Genomic DNA, 25,106 nt, shown 5'->3' on the forward strand with positions numbered 1-25,106 from the left:
GGGAAGGTGTGTGGTGATGGGAAGGTGTGTGGTGATGGGAAGGTGTGTGGTGTTGGGAAGGTGTGTGGTGTTGGGAAGGTGTGTGGTGTTGGGAAGGTGTGTGGTGTTGGGAAGCTGTGTGGTGATGGGAAGGTGTGTGGTGTTGGGAAGGTGTGTGGTGTTGGGAAGGTGTGTGGTGTTGGGAAGGTGTGTGGTGTTGGGAAGGTGTGTGGTGATGGGAAGGTGTGTGGTGTTGGGAAGGTGTGTGGTGTTGGGAAGGTGTGTGGTGATGGGAAGGTGTGTGGTGTTGGGAGGTGTGTGGTGTTGGGAAGGTGTGTGGTGTTGGGAAGGTGTGTGGTGTTGGGAGGTGTGTGGTGTTGGGAGGTGTGTGGTGTTGGGAAGGTGTGTGGTGATGGGAAGGTGTGTGGTGTTGGGAAGGTGTGTGGTGTTGGGAAGGTGTGTGGTGTTGGGAGGGTGTGTGGTGATGGGAAGGTGTGTGGTGTTGGGAAGGTGTGTGGTGTTGGGAAGGTGTGTGGTGTTGGGAAGGTGTGTGGTGTTGGGAAGGTGTGGTGATGGGAAGGTGTGTGGTGTTGGGAAGGTGTGTGGTGTTGGGAAGGTGTGTGGTGTTGGGAAGGTGTGTGGTGTTGGGAGGGGGTAGCAGGACACATGGTTATTCCTGAGTGCACCACACTGGCCTCAGCCTGATTAATAATGTAAAGAAAGGCTAGCTTTTCCGTTTCTTTACATCATTTCCCCTCAGAAACCCGACTGCTCTACAGTATGTGCAGTGAATGGACTAATCACTTTTCATTTGTAGATTTTCACTGTGAACATTATCCCTTTTTGCAGTATTTTCTGCCAAGGACATAGGGCTACTTTAATTTGCTGTAGTTACTGAACACATTTCATGATGTCCTTTTTGGATTCAGAAAATGTTTGTTATTATAACCATTACTGGAGGATAATAGACATTGTATTTAGTATACACATGGAAACAAATTGCATGGTCCCTGTGCCAGGGACAAACCCTTTTGTTAATCTACTTCAATAATACATGTTGAAGCAAAACAACACCATGATTTTACTGTAAACAATGTTATTTCTACCATTATATGTACATACAGTGATAGTTTTTTATTGAACTGAAGAACAGCAGTTACACCACAAAACGAAGATAAACATGTTTGTCCACAATTTCTCTTCCAGGAGGATACATCTGTTAGTCACATAATTGGCTGGAACGTGACAGAGTTTGAGTAATTATTTGATAGGAAGAAAAGAACAGACAGCTGAGACACATATGAAGAAAAAGGGATTTGTTGAAACCATCTGATCCTTTAATGTGTATTTCTATGGCGAAGACGACATGGTCTGTTGGGCCTCAGCTGTTTGGAGCAGGTTCAGCTGGATGCATACAATGATTCAGTGAATTAAAGATCTGTTTGATATAACCACATGTTTAACCAACCCATGCTGCACTGTGTTCTCTCTCATCCTGAGTCTCTGTGTGTTTTTTCTGCTTCCCCAGGGTCAAGTTGAAAGAGGGCATGGTGTTTCTGGGTGCCCGGCCCAGCAACCCAACCCTGTGGATGGTGAGCCAGGATGTGAGGAGCGAGGGGCACAGGGTGGTCACCCTCCATTGCCGCAGGAAAGAGTCCAGCTACGGACAAAGGTTAGTCAGGAGCACCTGGATCTCCCCACTGTGTCCTATTGGACATCACTGGTATACTGTACGCACAACCATCTACAACCTGCACTCACCCATCTACAACCTTCCCCTATAGGACCGAAGTCTGCCTTATAACTCTTGACTCTAAATATCACAGTGTTGGCTTGAGTAAACCCAGCTAACACATAACGTTCTGAGAACCATATGTTTCTTAGTTCTTGGTGAGAGCGTGGTTGTCCTATGATTATTTTGCATACAACCTTCCCAAAACCTTCTGGGAATGGTGCAGGATAGTTGCTTTGCTTTTAAACATACTCAGCACATTTAAGGAGCTTGACAAAATAATTTTCTTGGTATTTCATTACTTTAACAGAACGTTTCATAATAGTTCAAACATGGTTACATTTAATTTCATGTTCTAGGAGCATTCTCCAACTGGTTTGACATTGGGAATGTTCTCAAATAGTTCAGAGAATGTTAAGAAACAACGTTCTTCTGTGGGAATTTCAGTACTTCAGCATAACGTTTCATACAGGTTTTGTAATGGTTCTACTTAATGTTCTTGGAACAATTTGAGAATGTGACTTTAAGAAAACTTTTTAGAAAAACCACAAGGAAACATTAATAACGTTGAGAGCAGTTCTAAGATTGTTATTTAAAAACATACATTCCTTTCTCAGAATGTTAAGAAAACGTTTCATAAAAAACACAAGAAAACTTTAGTAATGTTTAGAGAACATTCTAAGAATGTTGATTAAATACATATACATTCCGTTCTCAGTGTCAACAAAACTCTCTCTATCCTCTATCTTGTTAAGTGTGTTCAGGTGTTGGCCTCTCCCACTAATTGGCAACACCTGATCTTAATGAGTGCTTGTTTCCTTTGAGATGGGGTCTTTTTGAATAGACTAAAATGAACAGCATTGTATGCGTATAAAAACATGGCATGCTAGCTCCATCCTGATGCCGGATTGGATAGAGAACAGAACATTATAGGTTCAAATCTTACTGATGTCATGTCAAAATACATTTCTTTTCTCATGATTAATGCGTAAGGAAATTAATTTCTGTGTGTCCTATCTGCCCTTGGAATTCCAAAAAGTTAACCCAAAATAAGCTATCAGTGTTAGTAAAATTTGTATTGAAACATTCAGTGAAAGTTAAGGAAGTTATTCAAAAACCTCAAAATAACCTATCCTTTCCGTTCTCAGAGTGTTAATTAAACCTCCCAGGAAAGCTTTCAAGGAACCAAAGTAAAACATTCTCAGAACCTCCCTGCAACCTAAAAATAAACATTTCCTAAACAATTTTCACTTCTGTTCTCAGACCGTTTTAAAGACAATCAGTTTTACCGGTCAGGAAACTTATGGCTTCATTCACAGAACCAATGGGAGAACCATGGGAAACCAAAAATGTACGTTCCCACAACTTCCAAGGAACCAAATGTGGTGATGCCTATGCCCATTTTCTATTATATATTTTTATTTAACCTTTATTTAACTAGGCAAGTCAATTAAGAACAAATTCTTATTTATAATGACGGGCTGGCAAGAGTTAAACGTCCTCCGGGGGCTGAGATTAAAAATAAAAACAAACAATGTAAGACCAAACAGACAACACAGACAGAAGACACTTGCAACAGCACAAATACAACAGCAAACAAACAGTGGATGTGTGTGTGTGCAGGCATGTGTGTGGTGTGTGTAAAGTAAAACAACATGCTTCCTTACAAAAGGCAACGCAAACTAGAAACAACTACGTCTCAACAACCTGTTCATCTATTTGTCCTTTGAACTCCTGTCGTGGAAATTCGAATCGATAATGAGGAGAGACAAGGTCAATCACCAATCAGGATATTAACTTTATTAAAAACGTATCGATAAGGGAGCAGGTCAATACAACACACACATACAAGGTGAATCGATTGAGTGCTCCAATAATACGCAAGGGGTTTATATAGAAACCCAAGAACTGCTTAGTCATGGTTGGTTCCACCCCTCCCCATCAGATCAAGGCATCATAAGCTTCCTTGTTTTGTTCTTGTGGCCAGGTGTAACAGGTCATAGCGCACAAACAAGTGATAACTGCAGTTCCGTTTACTCCTTTCTCTACCAAGCTAGCCTCTGTTCTCTTCCATCCCCCCACAGCGGTGCCCTTGGAAGATAGTAAAAGAACAGGATGGGCTGAATAACTGTGGTCACTTCTCAGAGACTATTTGTCTTATTTTTTTACATTTACATTTTAGTCATTTAGCAGACGCTCTTATCCAGAGCGACTTACAGTAGTGAATGCATACATTTCATGCATTTTTTTTTGTACTGTCTCATGCCGTCTGACCAGGTTACTCAGAAGCAAAGATAAATTGAAACTATACAGGTCTATCTGTTCCTCAAGCTTATCTCCATCCCATGTCCCTGACATGGGATGGACCAGCTGCAGGAAGTGAGTGTGGAAGAGATTAACCATCCTTTCTCAGAAGCACAGCATTGGCACTAAAGAAATGTCTCTACTATTGTTAAGCATATTCATTGTTAACTATTAATATTAAACAAATCAGGTAAATACGTGATTATTTGTCTCATACTCCTCCAGGGACACCAGGTCGTGGAGTTTTAGGTTGGCTTGGAGGGAATTCCAATTTTCAGCACTGTTAGCATAAAACAAGATTGAGATCTGTGTTTGCATGTGTTTTTATTTCGAGCTAGAAGAGAGGATACATAAAATGCCAGTTTTCCTAAAATAGCCTTATAAATAGGAATGTACCAGTGTTTGAGCCTGCGTTTTGCTAGTGATGTCCACCCGACAGCACTATGTCCAATATAGTATGCTCTCTTTTGATTCGCATACTAATTTCCCCAAACTGAAATAGCCTTAAAGCTGTTTGGTAATTTTCTATCTATATTATGTACTTAAATGTATCTAGTAAATAGGAAACAGATTCCCAGGATGTGAAAAAGGTTACTGCTGTGTTAATTAAACTGGGATGCGGGTCCTTTGTGTGTTCAATGGTTTTCTTCTATGGATCAGAAAGTTGGGTTAATAAATGTAACTTTTTAGTGACAGGTGTAATTATACGGATTAGCGAATGATTGGGAGGTTGGAAAGCTCTGATTATTAAGTCCATCAGCATCATTATACTCTACTTATTTTTAAAGAAAAGAGAAGACTTTAGAGTTTGACCCTGTCACCTTCAATTCCAAGTATGCCCCGTCGTTGTTTGAATTTAGCCTTTTAAACTTACTTGTGTAATTCTAATATATTTTTTCCAGTGTTTTTGCTTAAATTCTTGTTAAACAATTCCCCCCACAAAAAGTATTAGGGCAGTAACCATCCATTGATTACTTTGGTTAGTTCAATGCAGAGCTGTGTGTTCAAAAGAAGTAAAAGAGTGATTGCTATTCCAACCTCTGAGTCTAGAGACTTTGAATGTTTAGGTCTGTTGTATAGTTCATATTGATATCATGAACCAGGGAGGTACCCCTACATGGTCCTTAGCAGTACTAGAACACTGACTATCAAGCATCATGTACAACATAAAAAAACATCCAGGCAAACAAGTCTGGCACAGTCAACCTGGCACTCAAGTCTTCTACTTCTCTTGCCTCATCTCCCTGATATAATGCTCAGTGTACTCTCAGCGCTCTGTCTCAGCAGCACCAGGTTGTGCCGAGTTTCTCTCACATGAGTGCGTAGTGAAGTCAGTTTCATTGATTGAAGTGAGGGAGTCAGGGACAAGAGCGAGCATGTTCTGTCTAATCCCTGGCTGTCCTGTTGGGCCATGTTGGATGGACTACTGCTCCCTAATCCCCCAGCTGTCCCAAGTCACTCCATAGGCACAAGAAGCCCAGCCGTGGCTATAATATACAATTATCCTTTATTTTTGCATTGCCTCTCCACCCCTCTTTTCATTGGAGCCCTTTGGAGGGGTTAGATACAGCCATCTCATCTGTTGAGCTGTCATCCAATTTATCAGCCTCACACTGACTGTCATGTTTCTCCAAACCGTTCTCTCTTTTCAAACTAGCACAATGAGTGGATGTGAGTACTGTCGGTCAATCTGCTGTAGCTGCAGCTTTTTTACCATGGGGAATTTTATTACCCACTTTATTACCTGTTTGTTCACAAGTACCTTTAACCTTGTGTATATGATGTATTTTATAACCAGTACATCAGCAGTGCAGCAGGCATATTGTTCCTGCTATGTATTAAAGGGAATACTATAGGTGAGTTGGACGAGTCACACAATCTGGAGTGGTGGCAATTCCATTTGAATTCAGACAAATGTACATTTATTACAATTCATCATGAGTCAATGATTGAATACTCATTTTCTGAAATAATTCATTTAATTTTAATGAATCTCTGAACTGAGTTCAAATTGAGTTGGCTTCAAATCTGCACCAGATAGCCTATCCACACCCAGCTCTACTGTATAGGCCTACTGTAGCTGTTGTAGTGTACTATAGTCCTACAGTGCCTTCAGAAAGAATTTACACCCCTTGACTTTTTCCACATTTTGTTGTGTTACTGCTTGAATTTAAAATGTATTACATTTCAATTTTTCTGTCACTGGCCTACACACAATACCCCATAATGTCAAAGTGGAATTATGTTTTTTATCATTTTTACAAATTAATTAAATCTGAAATGTCTTGAGTTAATAAGTATTCAACCCCTTTGTTAAGGCATGCCTAAATAAGTTCAGGAGTAAACATTTGCTTAACAAGTCACATAATAAGTTGGATGGACTCACTCTGTGTGCAATAATGGTGTTTAACAAGATTTTTTGAATGACTACCTCATCTCTGTACCCCACACATACAATTATCTGGAAGGTCCCTCAGTCCGAACAGTGAATTTCAAACACAGATTCAACCACAAAGAACAGGGAGGTTTTCCAATACCTTGCACAGAAGGGCACCTATTTGTAGATGTGTACAAATAAAAAGCAGACATTGAATATCCCTTTGAGAATGGTGAAGTTATTAATTACAATGTGGATGGTGTATCATTACACCCAGTCACTACTAAGATACAGACGTCCTTCCTAACTCAATTGCAGAGAGGAAGGAAACCGCTCAGGGATTTCATGAGGCCAATGGTGACTTTAAAACAGTTGCTGAGTTTAAGGGCTGTGATAGGAGAACTGAGGATGGATCAACAACATTTTAGTTACTCTACAATACTAACCTAATTGAGAGAGGGAAAAGAAGGAAGCCTGTACAGAATAAAAATATTCCAAAACGTGTGTCTCCTTTTCAAAAAGGCACTATAGTAATACTGCAAAAAGTGAGGCAAAGCAATTAACTTTTTGTCCTGAATACAAAGTGTTATGTTTGGGGCAAATCCAATAACGCATTACTGAGTACCACTCTCCATATTTTCAAGCATAGTGGTGACAGCATCATATTATGGGTATGCTTGTTAATCATTAAGGACTGGGGAGTTTTTCAGGATAAAAAAGAAATGGAATGGAGCTAAGCACAGGCAAAATCCTTGAGGAAAACCTGGTTCAGTCTGCTTTCCACCAGCCACTGGGAGATGAATTCACATTTCAACAGGACAATAACCTAAAACACAAGGCCAAATTTACACTGGGGTTGCTTACCAAGAAGACAGTGAATGTTCCTGAATGGCCGAGTTACAGTTTTGACTTAAGTCTACTTGAAAATCTATGGCAAGATCTGAATGGTTTGTCTAGCAATGATCAACCAATTTGATCAGAGCTTGAATAATTTTGAAAAGAATAATGGGAAAATGTTGCACAATCCATGTGTGGAAAGCTCTTAGAGACTTACCCAGAAAGACTCAGACCTGTAATCACTGCCAAAGGTGCTACTACAAAGTATCGACTCATGGGTGTGAATACATATGTAAATGAAATATAAATTCCAAGATGGCGTAGCAGTTCAGACGTCCTGTCGTGTCCCGTGTATATATATATATATTTACATATTTTTTCTTCACTTATCTTTTTACATTTTTTTTTCTTCTAATTACTCAACCTCAAAGCACTCTCCTGCAACCCGCCTCATCAATAAAAAAAAAAAAAAGAAAGTATTATTTACCTCATCTGAATTCCACGACAGAAGCTAGCCAGAGGTTAGCCATTTTCACTGGCTAACGTTGAAGTTCAGCTAGCTACGGTTAGCTGTCCTCAGCTATCCATTAGCTCGAAAAGCTATCGCCAGTTTTTGTACAGCGCGACTCAGACCAGAGCATATCGGACCTATTCTCTCTCCTTTCCTCGATTTCTACCGCAGGCTCTGGACATTTACACCTGGATCTTGCAGCTAACTAGCTGCTACCTGAGTGACTATTGGCAACGTCGGTCTCGGAATTAACACACACTATTACGGAGCTAGCTAGCTAGCCAGCTGAAGAATTCCGTCAGCCACTCGTGGGCTATTCCTGAGCTAGCCAGCTGAAGTGTCTCCTGGGCTACAACTCACCTATCCTGACCCGTTTTACTGCCGATGCGGAGCCCCATTGGGTCTTCACAACTGGATCACCGACGTTATCTGCCCGAGGGAGTTGTCCAACTGGCCCCTCCGTCGCGACGTAACCTGATCGCCCATCTGCGGCCAGCTAATCGTTAGCTGTCTTTTCGGCTGCGATCTGAATAGGTCTGTCGGACACTTTTCTTGGGCCACTATAACTAACTATTTTGCCAACTTGGACAGGTCCCCCCTTCCACACGGAACCCCACTAACCCACAGACGGAAACGCACGAGGCGGCTAAAAACAGACCTCCCTCCCATCTTCCACCAGCTTGCTACCTATGGCCCGGCTAGCTGTCTGAATCTCACTGGACCCTCTGATCACTCGGCTAAGCATGCCTCTCCTTAATGTCAATATGCCTTGTCCATTGCTGTTCTGGTTAGTGTTTATTGGCTTATTTCACTGTAGAGCCTCTAGCCCTGCTCATTATACCTTATCCAACCTCTCAGTTCCTCCACCCACACATGCTATGACATCTTCTGGTTTCAATGATATTTCTAGAGACAATATCTCTCTCATAATCACTAAATGCCTAGGTTTACCTCCTCTGTACTCACATCCCACCATACCTTTGTCTGTACATTATACCTTGAAGCTATTTTATCGCCCCCAGATACCTGCTCCTTTTTCTCTCTATTCTGGACGTCACAGACGACCAATTCTTATAGCTTTTAGCCGTACCCTCATACTTATCCTTCTCTGCTCCGCTGGGGATGTAGAGGTGAATCCAGGCCCTGCAGTGCCTGGCTCCACACCTACTCCCCAGGCGCTCTCTTTTGATGACTTCTGTAACCGTAATAGCCTTGGTTTCATGCATGTTAACATTAGAAGCCTCCTCCCTAAGTTTGTTTTATTCACTGCTTTAGCACACTCTGCCAACCCGGATGTCCTAGCTGTGTCTGAATCTTGGCTTAGGAAGTCCACCAAAAACTGTGAAATCTTCATCCCTAACTACAACGTTTTCAGACAAGATAGAACGACCAAAGGGGGCGGTGTTGCAATCTACTGCAGAGATAGCTTGCAGAGTTCTGTCCTGCTATCCAGGTCTGTACCCAAACAATTTGAACTTCTACTTTTAAAAATCCACCTCTCCAAAAACAAGTCTCTCACCGTTGCCGCCTGCTATAGACCCCCCTCGGCCCCTAGCTGTGCTCTGGACACCATATGTGAACTGATTGCCCCCCATCTATCTTCAGAGCTCGTGCTACTAGGCGACCTAAACTGGGACATGCTTAACACCCCAGCCATTCTACAATCCAAGCTTGATGCCCTCAATCTCACACAAATTATTAATGAACCCACCAGGTACAACCCCAAAGCCGCAAACACTGGCACCCTCATAGATATCATCCTAACCAATGTGCCCTCTAATTACACCTCTGCTGTTTTCAACCAAGATCTCAGCGATCACTGCCTCATTGCCTGCACCCGTAATGGGTCAGCGGTCAAACGACCTCCACTCATCACTATCAAACGCTCCCTGAAACATTTCAACGAGCAAGCCTTTCTAATCGACCTGGCCCTGGTATCCTGGAAGGATATTGACCTCATCCCGTCAGTAGAGGATGCCTGGTTATTTTTTTAAAATGCCTTCCTCTCCATCTTAAATAAGCATGCCCCTTTCAAGAAATTTAGAACCAGGAACAGATATAGCCCTTGGTTCTCCCCAGACCTGACTGCCCTTAACCAACACAAAAATATCCTGTGGCGTTCTGCATTAGCATCGAACTGCCCCCGCGATATGCAACTTTTTAGGGAAGTTAGAAACCAATACACACAGGCAGTTAGAAACGCCAAGGCTAGCTTTTTCAAACAGAAATTTGCTTCGTGCAACTCCAACTCTAAAAAGTTCTGGGACATTGTAAAGTCCATGGAGAATAAGAACACCTCCTCCCAACTGCCCACTGCACTGAGGATAGGAAACTCTGTCACCACCGATAAGCCCACTATAATTGAGAATTTCAATAAGCATTTTTCTACGGCTGGCCATGCTTTCCACCTAACTACCCCTACTGCATTCAACAGCACTGCACCCCCCACAGCTACTCGCCCAAGCCTCCCCCATTTCTCCTTCTCCCAAATCCATTCAGCTGATGTTCTGAAAGAGCTGCAAAATCTGGACCCCTACAAATCAGCTGGGCTTGACAATCTGGACCCTTTCTTTCTAAAATTATCTGCCAAAATTATTGCAACCCCTATTACTAGCCTGTTCAACCTCTCTTTCGTGTCGTCTGAGATTCCCACAGATTGGAAAGCAGCTGCTGTCATCCCCCTCTTCAAAGGAGGTGACACTCTTGACCCAAATTGCTACAGACCTATATCCATCCTACCCTGCCTTTCTAAGGTCTTCGAAAGCCAAGTCAACAAACAGATTACCGACTATTTTGAATCCCACCGCACCCTCTCCGCTATGCAATCTGGTTTCAGAGCTGGTCATGGGTGCACCTCAGCCACGCTCAAGGTCCTAAACGACATCGTAACCGCCATCGATAAGAAACATTACTGTGCTGCCGTATTCATTGACCTGGCCAAAGCTTTTGACTCTGTTAATCACCACATCCTCATCGGCAGACTTAGTAGCCTTGGTTTCTCAAACGATTGCGTCGCCTGGTTCACCAACTACTTCTCTGACAGAGTTCAGTGTGTCAAATCGGAGGGCCTACTGTCTGGACCTCTGGCAGTCTCTATGGGGGTACCACAGGGTTCAATTCTTGGGCCAACTCTTTTCTCTGTATACATAAATGATGTCGCTCTTGCTGCTGGTGAATCTCTGATCCACCTCTACGCAGACGACACCATTCTGTATACTTCTGGCCCTTCTTTGGACACTGTGTTAACAACCCTCCAGACGAGCTTCAATGCCATTCAACTCTCCTTCCGTGGTCTCCAACTGCTCCTAAACACAAGTAAAACTAAATGCATGCTCTTCAACCGATCGCTGCCTGCACCTGCCCGCCCATCCAGCATAACTTCTCTGGACGGTTCTAACTTAGAATTTGTGGACAACTACAAATACCTAGGTGTCTGGTTAGACTGTAAACTCTCCTTCCAGACTCACATCAATCATCTCCAATCCAAAGTGAAATCTAGAATTGGCTTCCTATTTCGCAACAAAGCATCCTTCACTCATGCTGCCAAACATACCCTCGTAAAACTGACCATCCTACCAATCCTCGACTTCGGCGATGTCATTTACAAAATAGCCTCCAATACCCTACTCAACAAGCTGGATGCAGTCTATCACAGTGCCATCCGTTTTGTCACCAAAGCCCCATATACAACCCACCACTGCGACCTGTATGCTCTCGTTGGCTGGCCTTCACTTCATCATCGTCGCCAAACACATTGGCTCCAGGTCATCTACAAGACCCTGCTAGGTAAAGTCCCCCCTTATCTCCGCTCACTGGTCACCATAGCAGCACCCACCTGTAGCACGCGCTCCAGCAGGTATATCTCTCTGGTCACCCCTAAAGCCAACTCCTCCTTTGGTCGTCTCTCCTTCCAGTTCTCAGCTGCCAATGACTGGAACGAACTACAAAAATCTCTAAAACTGGAAACACTTATCTCCCTCACTAGCTTTAAGCACCAGCTGTCAGAGCAGCTCACAGATCTCTGCACCTGTACATAGCCCATCTTTAATTGAGCCCAAACTACTACCTTTTCCCCTACTGTATTTATTTATTTTATTTATTTTGCTCCTTTGCACCATATTATTTATATTTTAACTTTTAACTTTCTTCAAACTACAAATCTACCATTCCAGTGTTTTTTCTTGCCATACTTTATTTACTTTGCCACCATGGCATTTTTTTGCCTTTACCTCCATTATCTCACATCATTTGCTCACATTGTATATAGTCTTATTTTTTTCTACTGCATCATTGATTGTATGTTGTTTTACTCCATGTGTAACTCTGTGTTTTTGTATGTTGTCGAACTGCTTTGCTTTATCTTGGCCAGGTCGCAATTGTAAATGAGAACTTGTTCTCAACTTGCCTACCTGGTTAAATAAAGGTGAAATAAATAAAAAATAAAAAATAAAAAAAAATATTTCTGTATTTCATTTTCAATAAATGTGCAAAAATGTCAAAAAACATGTTTTCACTTTGTCATTTTGGGGTATTGTGTGTAGATGGGTGAGAGAAAAAAAAATATTTAATCCATTTTGAATTCAGGCTGTAACACAACAAAATGTGGAATAAGTACATGGGTATGAATACTTTCTGAAGGCACTGAATGTGCTGTCTGTCATACTAGCTTGCTTTCTATTTCCACAAGGCCACCACAGCTGTAAAATGCCCACTTCACACATCTTATTCAATGGGATATTATCAAAACCAGAATGACTATAGTGATACATTGTTCATTGTTATTGGATTGCACTCCAAAACTCCAACTCTGCCAGAAAAAAGTGACATAAATATTTGTTCTAATAGACAGAATCTGACTTTATTCGCCAGGACACAACTGCTTACTCAACACAATAAAGTGCCAACTTCTACCCGCCTTGCATGTTATGAGAAAACACACGCTTTCAAATAGTGCGCTTTTTCAGTTACAGATTTATTTTCTCCCTAATACCGTACTACTGTACAGGAGGATCAGAATAAGCTCCTATAGAAACGCACAGATATCAGCTAAAAGAGCACTCTGGGAGATTGGAAATTCACTGGCAGTGGCACTAAAGAAAAGCAGCACATTTAAAACAACAGCAGTCCTGCTTCCTCAGCATGTCATAATAACCCAGTCTAAGTGGACGCTTATCTCCTCAGTAAAAGTGCCTTGTCTGGCCCAAGTTAATGAAGACTGTCTCAGTCCAGATGGATATCCCCTCGGTGGCCATTGGGAGAGACCTCATATAGAGCAGAAACAGGCTCTTTAGAGAACTAGTTCAGTCATTGTAGCCTATTCCCAGGCCTCAGTGAAGAGATACTGTCACACAGACTGAGATTGACACTTACAGTGCATTTCAATTCATCCCAAAGGTATTCGATGGGGTTGAGGTCAGGGCTCTGTGCAGGCCAGTCAAGTTCTCCCACACCGATCTCGACAAACCATTTCTGTATGGACCTCGCTTTGTGCATGGGGGATTGTCATGCTCATACAGGAAAGGGCCTTCGCCAAACTGTTGCCACAAAGTTGGAATCATCTATAATCTTTGGGCTAGGCGTGCCACTAGCGCCCCACCTCGACAACATCCGGTGAAATTGCAGAGCGCGAAATTCAAAATACAAAATTCGTAATATTAAACATTCATGAAAATACAAGTGTCTTACATCGTTTAACCTCTCTGGGGTATGTGGGACGATTTCGTCCCACCTACGTAACAGCCACTTCAATCCAGTGGCGCGATTTTTGAATCGTTAGAAATGCTATAACTTCAATTTCTCAAACATATGACTATTTCACAGCTATTTAAAGACAAGAATCTCGTTAATCTAACCCCACTGTCCGATTTCAAAAAGGCTTTACAACAAAAGCAAAACATTAGATTATGTTAGCAGAGTACCCAGCCAGAAAAAATCTGACACCCATTTTTCAAGCTAGCATATCATGTCACATAAACCCAAACCACAGCTAAATGCAGCACTAACCTTTTATAATCTTCATCAGATGACACACCTAGGACATTGTGTTATACAATACATGCATGTCTGTTCAATCAAGTTCATATTTATATCAAAAACCAGCTTTTTACATTAGCATGTGACGTTCAGAAAAAGCATAACCACCGCAAACTTCCGGTGAATTTACTAACAGTTTGCTAAATTACTCACGATAAACGTTCACAAAAAGCATAACAATTATTTTAAGAATTATAGATACATTACCCCTCTATGCACTCGATATGTCCGATTTTAAAATAGCTTTTCGGATGAAGCACATTTTGCAATAATCTAAGTACATAGCCCGGCATTACAGGGCTAGCTATTTAGATACCCACCCAGTTCAGCCTCCACCAAAATCACATTTCCTATAAGAAAAATGTTCTTACCTTGCTTGTTCTTCATCAGAATACACTGCCAGGACTTCTACTTCAATAACAAATGTTGGTTTGGTCCCAAATAATCCATTGTTATATTCCAACAGCGACGTTTTGTTCGTGAGTTCTAGACACTATCAGAATGCTTCCTCACGGTCCCGCGCATGGCGCGTTGGCTTGTCAAAAATGTCTAAATATTCCATTACCGTACTTCGAAGCATGTCAACCGCTGTTTAAAACAAATTTTTATGCCATTTATGTCGTAGAGAAGTGATAATATTCCGACCGGGAGTATGCATTGAGCCTAAACAGCCGAATAAAATTTCTCCTCAGAAGCGACTCATGCACGCGCATCATTGAAAGGTCCTCCGAGCATCCACTTACAAAAGGCGATAATATGTTTCAACCTGAGGTTCCCTCGTAAACCTTCAGTTATTTCGCGGGCTCTGAGAGCCTATTGGAGCCCTGGGAATTGTCACGTTACAGCTAAGATCCTTACTTTTCAATAAAAAGAGGTAAGACGCACGACTCCTTGTCAGACAGGGTACTTCCTGCTTGAAGCCTTGTCAGGTTTTTGCCTGCCATAGGAGTTCTGTTATACTCACAGACACCATTCAAACAGTTTTAGAAAATTCAGAGTGTTTTCTATCCAAACCTGAACAATAATATGCATATTCTAGCTTCTGAGTTGGTGTAGGAGGCAGTTAAAAATGGGAACATATTTTTTCCAAAATTCTCAATACTGCCCCCTATACCAAACAGGTTAAAAGCTTAAAATCTTGTTAATCCAGCAGCTTTGTCAGATTTCAAAAGGCTTTACAGCGAAAGCACACCATGCAATTATCTGAGGACAGCGCCCCGCATACAAAAGCATTAAACATTTTCCACACAAGCAGAGGCATCACAAAAGTCAGAAATAGCGATAAAATAAATCACTTACCTTTAAAGATCTTCCTCTGTTTGCAATCCCAAGGGTCCCAGCTACATAACAAATGGTTGTTTTGTTCGATAAAGTCCTTTTTTATATCCCAAAAAGTCAGTTTAGTTGGCGCGCTTGATTCAGTAATCCACCGGTTTCCCTCGTTCAAAATGCATACAAATGAATCCCAAAGGTTACCAATAAACTTCGTCCAAACAAGTCAAACAACGTTTCTAATCAATCCTCAGGTCCCCTAATATGTAAATAAACGATAAAAGTTAAGACGGAGAATAATATGTTCATTACCGAAGATAAATAACAAAGTGCGGCCCTCATCCACGCTGGCCACAAAGCTACAGCCAAAATGGGAGCCACCTGGAAAAACAAAAAATTCTAGCTAATTTTTCAAAAAACAAGCCTGAAACTCTTTCTAAAGACTGTTGACATCTACTGGAAGCCCTAGGAACTGCAATCTGGGAGGTATTCCATTGATATTCTCATAGACAGCCATTACAATGAGTGGTGAGCTCAAAAATAAAAGTTCTAGATGGATTCTCTTTGGGTTTTCGCATGCCATATCAGTTCTGTTATACTCACAGACATTGTTTTAACAGTTTTGGAAACTTTAGAGTGTTTTCTATCCAACACTACCAATATGCATATCCTAGCTTCTGGGCCTGAGTAACAGGTAGTTTACTTTGGGCACCGCAGTCATCCAAACTTCCAAATACTGCCCCATATCCCTAAGAAGATAATGTCATTGTATGCCCGAAAAATGAAAAACAGCCCCAGACTATTATTCCTCCTCCACCAAACTTTACAGTTGGCACTATGCATTTGGGCAGGTAGCATTCTCCTGGCATCCGTCAAACCCAGATTTGTCTGTTGGACTGCCAGATGATGAACCGTGATTCATCACTCCAGAGAACGCATTTCCACAGCTCCAGAGTCCAATGGCACCGAGCTTTACACCACTCCAGCCGATGCTTGGCATTGCGCATGGTGATCTTAGGCTTGAGTGCGGCTGCTTGGTCATGGAAACCCATTTCATGAGGTTCCCGACAAACAGTTCTTGTGCTGACATTGCTTGCAGAGGCAGTTTGGAACTCGGTAGTGAGTGTTGCAACAGAGGAAAGACCATTTTTACGCGGTACACGCTTCAGCACTCAGCGGTCCCATTCTGTGAGCTTGTGTGGACTACCACTTTGCGGCTGAGCCGCTGTTGCTCCTAGACATTTCAGCTTTACACTGACACCACTTATAGTTGACCAGGGCAGCTCTAGCAGGGCAGAAATGTGACGAACTGACTTGTTGGAAAGGTTGCATCCTACAATGGTGCCACGTTGAAAGTCACTGAGCTCTTCGTTAAGGCCATTGTCATGTCTGGAGTATCATTAAAATGTGAAGACTTATTTATTTCAAATCAGTTCTCCAGGTTTAATTATTACATGATTAAACTAATCATGTAAACATTAATTAACTGGGAAGTCGGGGCACCACGGAAAATGTTGAGATGTACAGAGTTATCATTTTTCGAATATAATTCTTCAGATACTTTAGTATCTGATCAATTAGTTTTCTATTCATGAATTATTATTATTATTACCTCATCAGTTCTCATTACTGAACGTCGCAAACCCTTGGATATCTGCACGAACCCTAGTTTCCGTAATGAATCAGCAATATACAAATTGGTTTAATTGTTTATTTACTAACTAAATAAATAATCACAGATATACATATCAATCGAACAATAGATATTGGTTACAAACAATGATAGAAAAGTCCCTAGTGGGCTAAGCCGATATGACGGCTTGGTAGACAAAGGAAAGGTGTGGGACTGAGAAAGAGCGGGAAGACGAAATGGATTCACTACACACAGTGGATAATTCTAATCACTGAAATGCTAATCCTTTGCACATGAACGACCGCTCACTCAAGAGTAATTGCAATCTATATATTTACGCCCGTATGTCGTTGTTGTCTACTCTGTTGGAATCCGGTCCGTCTGCTGGAGAGTCAGTTCATCACAAAGTCTCTGGTTAACTTCCCCAGAAGTCACAATGTACTTCGTGGTTGTAGGTGGTTAGAATGGTTACTTCAGAGCACCATTTGGAAATGTTCTCATAGAATATCTGCTTCGGCGGTTGTCGGTATTCTCGTTCTAGACTTACGTAATTTCTAGCTGTAGACTAGTAATTAAACATCTAAGATTTGCTCTTATTCTGTAGTGATCAATAGTCTCAGAGTTTAACCATTTTCAGCCGTGTAGTCAAAACTACAGCTGCAGGGTCTCAGATGGCCTATAGAATTGTAGCCATTCCAACGTGAGGACATCTTTTCACAAATAGTTTCATGTTTAATCACATACGTTTCACAATATTTAGATATAAACCTGACAGCTGGGAAATTTACACTTTAAGAGATACAGTTGTAGTTGTAGAAGTATACATACACTTAGATTGGAGTCATTAAAACTCGTTTTTCAACCACTCCACAAATTTCTTGTTAACAAACTATAGTTTTGGCAAGTTGGTTAGGACATCTACTTTGCGCATGACACAAGTAATTTTTCCAACAATTGTTTACAGACAGATTATTTCACTTATAATTCACTGTATCACAATTCCAGTGGGTCAGAAGTTTATATACAAGAAGTTGACTGTGCCATCAAACAGCTTGGAAAATTCCAGAAAATGATGTCATGGCTTTAGAAGATTCTGATAGGCTTATTGACATAATTTGAGTCAATTGGAGGTGTACTTGTGGATGTATTTCAAGGCCTACCTTCAAGCTCAGTACCTCTTTGCTTGACATCATGGGAAAATAAAAATAAATCAGCCAAGACCACAGAAAAGTCTGGATCAAATCAAATTTATTTATATAGCCCTTCGTATATCAGCTGAAATCTCAAAGTGCTGTACAGAAACCCAGCCTAAAACCCCAAACAGCAAGCAATGCATGTGAAAGAAGCACGGTGGCTAGGAAAAACTCCCTAGGAAAAACTCCCTAGAAAGGCCAAAAACCTAGGAAGAAACCTAGAGAGGAACCAGGCTATGAGGGGTGGCCAGTCCTCTTCTGGCTGTGCCGGGTGGATATTATAACAGAACATGGTCAAGATGTTAAAATGTTCATAAATGACCAGCATGGTCAAATAATAATAATCAGAGTAGTTGTCGAGGGTGCAACAAGCACGTCCGGTGAACAGGTCAGGGTTCCGAAGCCGCAGGCAGAACAGTTGAAACTGGAGCAGCAGCATGGCCAGGTGGACTGGGGACAGCAAGGAGTCATCATGCCAGGTAGTCCCGAGGCATGGTCCTAGGGCTCAGGTCCTCCGAGAGAAAGAAAGAAAGAGAGAAAGAGAGAATTAGAGAGAGCATATTTAAATTCACACAGGACACCGGATAAGACAAGAGAATACTCCAGATGTAACAGACTGACCCTAGCCCCCCGACACAAACTACTGCAGCATAAATACTGGAGGCTGAGACAGGAGGGATCAGAAGACACTGTGGCCCCATCCGATGATACCCCCGGACAGGGCCAAACAGGCAGGATATAACCCCACCCACTTTGCCAAAGCACAGCCCCCACACCACTAGAGGGATGTCGGTCTGGATCACGGTCTGGATCATCCTTGGGAGCAATTTCCAAACACCTGAAGGTACCACGTTCATCTGTACAAACAATAGTACGCAAGTATAAACACCATGGGACCATGCAGCCGTCATAATGCTCAGGAAGGAGACGTGTTCTGTCTCCTAGAGATGAATGTACTTTGAGGCGAAAAGTGCAAATCAATCCCAGAACAACAGCAAAGGACCTTGTGAACATGCTGGAGGAAACAGGTACAAAAGTATCTATATCCACAGTAAAACGAGTCCTATATTGACATAACCTGAAAGGCCGCTCAGCAAGGAAGAAGACACTGCTTAAAAAACGCAATAAAAAAGCCAGACTATGGTTTGCAACTGCACATTGGGACAAAGATCGTACTTTTTGGAGAAATGTCCTCTGGTCTGATGAAACAAAAATAGAACTGTTTGGCCAGGATGACCATCGTTATGTGTGGAGGAAAAAGGGGGAGGCTTGCAAGCCGAAGAACACCATCCCAACCGTGAAGCACGGGGTGGCAGCATCATGTTGTGGGGGTGCTTTGCTGCAGGAGGGACTGGTGCACTTCACAAAATAGATGGCATCATGAAGGAGGAAAATGATGTGAATATATTGAAGCAACATCTCAAGACATCAGTCAGGAAGTTAAAGCTTGGTCGCAAATGGGTCTTCCAAATGGACAATGACCCCAAGCATACTTCCAAAGTTGTGGCAAAATGGCTTAAGGACAACAAAGTCAAGGTATTGGAGTGGCCATCACAAAGCCCTGACCTCAATCCTATAGAGAATGTGTGGGCAGAACTGAAAAAGCTTGTGCGAGCAAGGAGGCCTACAAACCTGACTCAGTTACACCAGCTCTGTCAGGAGGAATGGGCCAAAATTCACCCAACTTATTGTGGGATGAAATGTTTGACCCAAGTTAAACAATTTAAAGGCAATGCTACCAAATACTAATTGAGTGTATGTAAACTTCTGACCCACTGGGAATGTGATGAAATAAATAAAATCAGAAATTAATCACTCTACTATTATTCTGACATTTCACATTCTTAAAATAAAGTGGTGATCCTAACTGACTGAAGACAGGCAATTTTTACTTCGATTAAATGTCAGGAATTGTGAAAAACTGAGTTTAAATGTATTTGGCTAAGGTGTATGTAAACTTCTGACTTCAACTGTATGTGTGTTTCCTGTCCTTCATGAGATCACCAAATTAAACACTCTCGACATGACTATCCCTTAAGTGTCCACGGACCATTCCCACATTCTCAACAATTGAAATATTGTTTAGTTCTCCCATTTTGGGGATTAGGAGTTTTGAACAAAGAGAAGCTTTTTGTTCTGGTAGACTCTCTCTCTCAAAACGGCATGGCAGTTTCTACCAGGTATTGATGACCTGTCGTGAAGTCATAAAACTTGTGGTGGAGAGTGTGAGAGAGGGGGGTGCCACGATATACACCCCAAAGGGCCACGTCGTGACCATTCTACTGTAAATGTTTGTCTATGGAGATTGCATGGCTGTGTGCTCTATTTTATACACCTGTCAGCAACGGGTGTGGCTGAAATAGCCTAATCCACTAATTTGAAGGGGTGTCCACATACTTTTGTATATATAGTGTATATGCTGTCTCCATCTCCCCTTAAGCCCATATATCCTGTGTGTCTTTGACAACTCGACTCTGTATCCCAGCAGAAAGGTCCCTACAATACCACTTTAACAACAGTAGGGAATGAGTAGCATACAGTGGGCCTTAATGTAGCAGAAATCAAGGCAGAAAGGAAATGGGTCTATTAGATTAGGCCTGTAGTGGGCTGTTAACAGGACTGTCCTAATGATAGCACCCTTAACAATGAAGCTTCCCCATGGCTTTCATTCACATAGGAGGCCCATTGGCATTTCCACCAATGTGTAATTGTGTCGGCGCTGCTCAATTTATATATTCTCCTCTCACAATTGGAATGACGTGTGATCAGTTCTGTTTTTCTCTGCTGCAGCCCAGTCCCGTCAGAACTCTTCACTGCTGGGTGTTTAAGATGTACAAATAATGAGAAAGGGACATTCAAATGGGTTGCTATGCAATGAATCAGCCCTCCTTGAGAAAGAGGGGAGATGAGATGGTGTCTTTGATGTCTTGAATAAGACATCCTTATAAAGGCTCAGGGCCAAACCCAGATGCAGATGGTTTGAGTGTTTGATATTTATTAGTAGTAAGCAAGAGAATAGTCGTGGACAGGAAAAAGGTCAAAATTAGATCAGAGTCCAGGAGGTACAGAGTAGCAGGCAGACTCAAGGTCAGGGCAGGCAGACTGGTCAGGCAGGCAGGTACAGAGTCCAGAAAACAGGCAAGGGTCAAAACTGGGAGGACTAGCAAAAGAGAGAATAGCAAAAGCAGGCACACGGGGGGAAAAAACACGCTGGTTGACTTGAAACAGACAAGACGAACTGGTACAGAGAGACAGGGAACACAGGGATAAATACACTGGGGAAAATAAGCGACACCTGGAGGGGGTGGAGACAATCACAAGGACAGGTGAAACAGATAAGGTTGTGACAATCCTGGTGATTACACTAATTGCTGTAGATTACACCCGAGTAGCATGGTGCTCTTTCTGCTTCTGTTACGTGGCCAAGCCAAAAAAACTATCTGGAGATTGAACAAAATGTCCTCGTTTTAGTTGTATAAAGTACTTAAGTAAAAATACTTAAGTAGTATCTGTACTTTACTATTTCTTTTTTTGGCAACTTTTACTTCACTACATTCCTAAAGAAAATGATGCACTTTTTACTACATATATTTTCCCTGACTCCCAAAAGTACTCGTTACATTTTGAAAAGAAAATTGCCCAATTGACGCACTTATCAAGAGAACATCCATGGTCATCACTACTGCCTCTCATCTGGCGGATTCACAAAATGTGTAAATTATGCCTGAGTGTTGGAGTGTGCACCTGGCTATCCATAAATAAAAAATAAAAAATAAAATTGTACCGTCTGGTTTGCTTAATAGTAAGGAATTTTGAATTATTTATAGTTTTACTTTTGACACTCAAGTGTGTTTTTGCAATTCCATTTACTTTGGATACTTTGTATCCTTACGTATATTTAAAACCAAGTAATGTTAGAATCAAATCAAATGTATTTGTCACGTGCGCCGAATACAACAGGTGTAGACCTTACAGTGAAATGCTTACTTACAGGCTCTAACCAATAGTGCAAAAAAGGCATTAGGTGAACAATAGGTCAGTAAAGAAATAAAACAAGAGTAAAAAGACAGGCTATATACAGTAGCGAGGCTATAAAAGTAGTGAGGCTACATACAGACACTGGTTAGTCAGGCTGATTGAGGTATTATGTACATGTAGATATGGTTAAAGTGACTATGCATATATGATGAACAGAGAGTAGCAGTAGCGTAAAAGAGGGGTTGGCGGGTGGTGGGTGGCGGGACACAATGCAGATGGCCCGGTTAGCCAATGTGCGGGAGCACTGGTTGGTCGGCCCAATTGAGGTAGTATGTACATGGATGTATAGTTAAACTGACTACGCATATATGATAAACAGAGAGTAGCAGCAGCATAAAAAGAGGGGTTGGAGGGGGGGGCACACAATGAAAATAGTCTGGGTAGCCATTTGATTACCTGTTCAGGAGTCTTATGGCTTGGGGGTAAAAACTGTTGAGAAGCCTTTTTGTCCTAGACTTGGTACTCCGGTATCGCTTGCCATGCGGTAGTACAGAGAACAGTCTATGACTGGGGTGGCTGGGTTCTTTGACAATTTTTAGGGCCTTCCTCTGACATCGCCTGGTGTAGAGGTCCTGGATGGCAGGCAGCTTAGCCCCAGTGATGTACACACTACCCTCTGTAGTGCCTTGCGGTCAGAGGCCGAGCAATTGCCGTACCAGGCAGTGATGCAACCAGACAGGATGCTCTTGATGTTGCAGCTGTAGAACCTTTTGAGGATCTCAGGACCCATGCCAAATCTTTTTCATTTCCTGAGGGGAATAGGCTTTGTCATGCCCTCTTCACGACTGTCTTGGTGTGTTTGGACCATTCTAGTTTGTTGTTGATGTGGACACCAAGGAACTTGAAGCTCACAACCTGCTCCACTACACGCCCGTCGATGAGAATGGGGGCGTGCTTGGTCCTCCTTTTCCTGTAGTCCACAATCCACTCCTTAGTCTTGGTTACGTTGAGGGATAGGTTGTTATTCTGGCACCACCCGGCCAGGTCTCTGACCTCCTCCCTACAGGCTGTCTCATCGTTGTAGGTAATCAGGCCTACCACTGTTGTGTCGTCTCCAAACTTTATAATGGTGTTGGAGTCGTGCCTGGCCATGCAGTCGTGGGTGAACAGGGAGTACAGAAGGGAACTGAGCACGCACCCCTGTGGGGCTCCAGTGTTGAGGATCAGTCTGGCAGGTGTCTTCACTGAGAGGTGTTAGGGAGGTGTTTAGTCCCAGGATCCTTAACCTGTCTGGGAACCCACCCTAGTCAACAGCCAGTGGAATCGCGTCGCGCGAAATACAAATACCTCATAAATGCTATAACTTCAATTTCTCAAACATATGACTATTTAACACCATTTTATAGATACACCTCTCCTGAATCGAACCACGTTGGCCGATTTCAAAAAGGCTTTACAGCAAAAGCAAAACATTAGATTATGTTAGGAGACCCTGCCCCAAAAAAAAAATCACACTGCCATTTTCAAAGCAACTAGCATGCATCACAAATACCCAAAATACAGCTAAATGCAGCACTAACCTTTGACAATCTTCATCAGATGACACTCCTAGGACATCATGTTACACAATACATGCATTTTTTTGTTCGATAAAGTTCATATTTATATATAAAAACAGCATTTTACATCAGCGCGTGACGTTCAGAAAATATTTTCCCTCAAATGCTTCCGGTGAATCAGTGCTACAATTTACAAAATTACTATTCGAAAACATTGTTAAAATGTAATAATGTTTTTCAAAGAATTATAGATTAACATCTCGTGAATGCAACCGCATTGCCAGATTTAAAAATAACTTTACTGGGAAATCACACTTTGCAATAAACGACGTGGTATGCTCAGAAAAATAGGCTAGGCGATACATGTTAGCGCCATCTTGGAACCATCTAAAATCAAATATACTATTGTAAATATTCCCTTACCTTTGATTATCTTCATCAGAAGGCACTTCCAGGAATCCTAGGTCCACAAAAAATGTAGTTTTGTTCGAAAAAGTTAATAATTTATGTCCCAATAGTTCCTTCTTGTTAGCGCGTTCCGAAGGCTACTCATAATGTACGAGGCGCGCTGGACTTGTCGTCACGAATGTGCAAAAAATATATATTTACGTTCATTCAAACATGTCAAACGTTGTATAACATAAATCTTTTGGGCCTTTTTCAACCAGAGCTTCAATAATATTCAAGGCGGACGATTGCATTGTCTTACTAAACGTTTCGGAACAAAAGGGTTCCCATGGGCGCCCGCGTCATAGTAGTAATGGCCCTCCCTCTATGACCAACATTCCAAGCCTCTCTTTCGGTCAGTTTGTACCATAGAAGACTCAAACCACTTTGTAAAGACTGTTGACATCTAGTGAAAGCCTTAGGAAGTGCTAAATGATTAATAAGTCCCTGTGTGTTTCAATGGCAAAGGCTTGAAAGTGATTCCACACATCAGATTTCCACTTCCTGTTAGGATTTGTCTCAGGGTTTTGACTGCCATATGAGTTCTGTTATACTCACAGACACCATTCAAACAGTTTTAGAAACTTTAGAGTGTTTTCTATCCAATTATATGCATATTCTAGTTACTGGGCAGGAGTAGTAACCAGATTAAATCGGGTACGTTTTTTATCCGGCCGTGCAAATACTGCCCCCTATCCCCAACAGGTTAACTTAGTGATGAGCTTTGAGGGTATTATGGTGTCGAACACTGAGATGTAGTCAATGAATAGCATTCTCACATAAGTGTAGTCTTTTCCTGGATCACTTTTACTTCATTTGTCACTTTGTGTTAAAGTATCTTTACTTTTACTGAAGTATGACAATTGAGTACTTTTCCCACCGCTCACTAGTGTCACAATGTGCAGGTGGGGCTACATAAATCAGTAGGTAATAACTTCCATTAGAAAAGCAAACCAATGAGGATGTGGGTCACCCATCATGGTTACACAAGTCCATATCAATTAGATTCTGATTTGCGCCCCCAGGCTCATTACTGACTTAATAACTCTGACACTAGACACTGTACATTGTTATTGGAATGAATTTGTGCCTAAAACAGTATGTGGTAAATATGGGCCAGGCTGCGTCGTGAGCCAGAAGACTGACAGACAGATTGAAGTTTGCATGTGGTCTCCCTGGCCCACCGTGGGTTCATGTGTTTCAGATTTATAAGGGTTTATGAGTTTATGTGAGTGAAAATCCTGCTCTTAG

General features: G+C 41.9%; 1 protein-coding gene across 1 annotated transcript in view; it reads left to right on the forward strand.

The window, feature by feature from the left end:
* LOC115164599 (transmembrane protein 132C) overlaps positions 1-25,106 on the forward strand; it is a 185,403-nt gene that overhangs the window by 51,105 nt on the left and 109,192 nt on the right. The window contains exon 2 of the mRNA XM_029717255.1: positions 1,508-1,651. Coding sequence (XP_029573115.1) covers positions 1,508-1,651 — 144 coding nt within the window. The remainder of the gene's footprint in view (positions 1-1,507; positions 1,652-25,106) is intronic.

Source organism: Salmo trutta, chromosome 27 (genome assembly GCF_901001165.1).
Source record: "Salmo trutta chromosome 27, fSalTru1.1, whole genome shotgun sequence".
NCBI classification, from domain to species: domain Eukaryota; kingdom Metazoa; phylum Chordata; class Actinopteri; order Salmoniformes; family Salmonidae; genus Salmo; species Salmo trutta.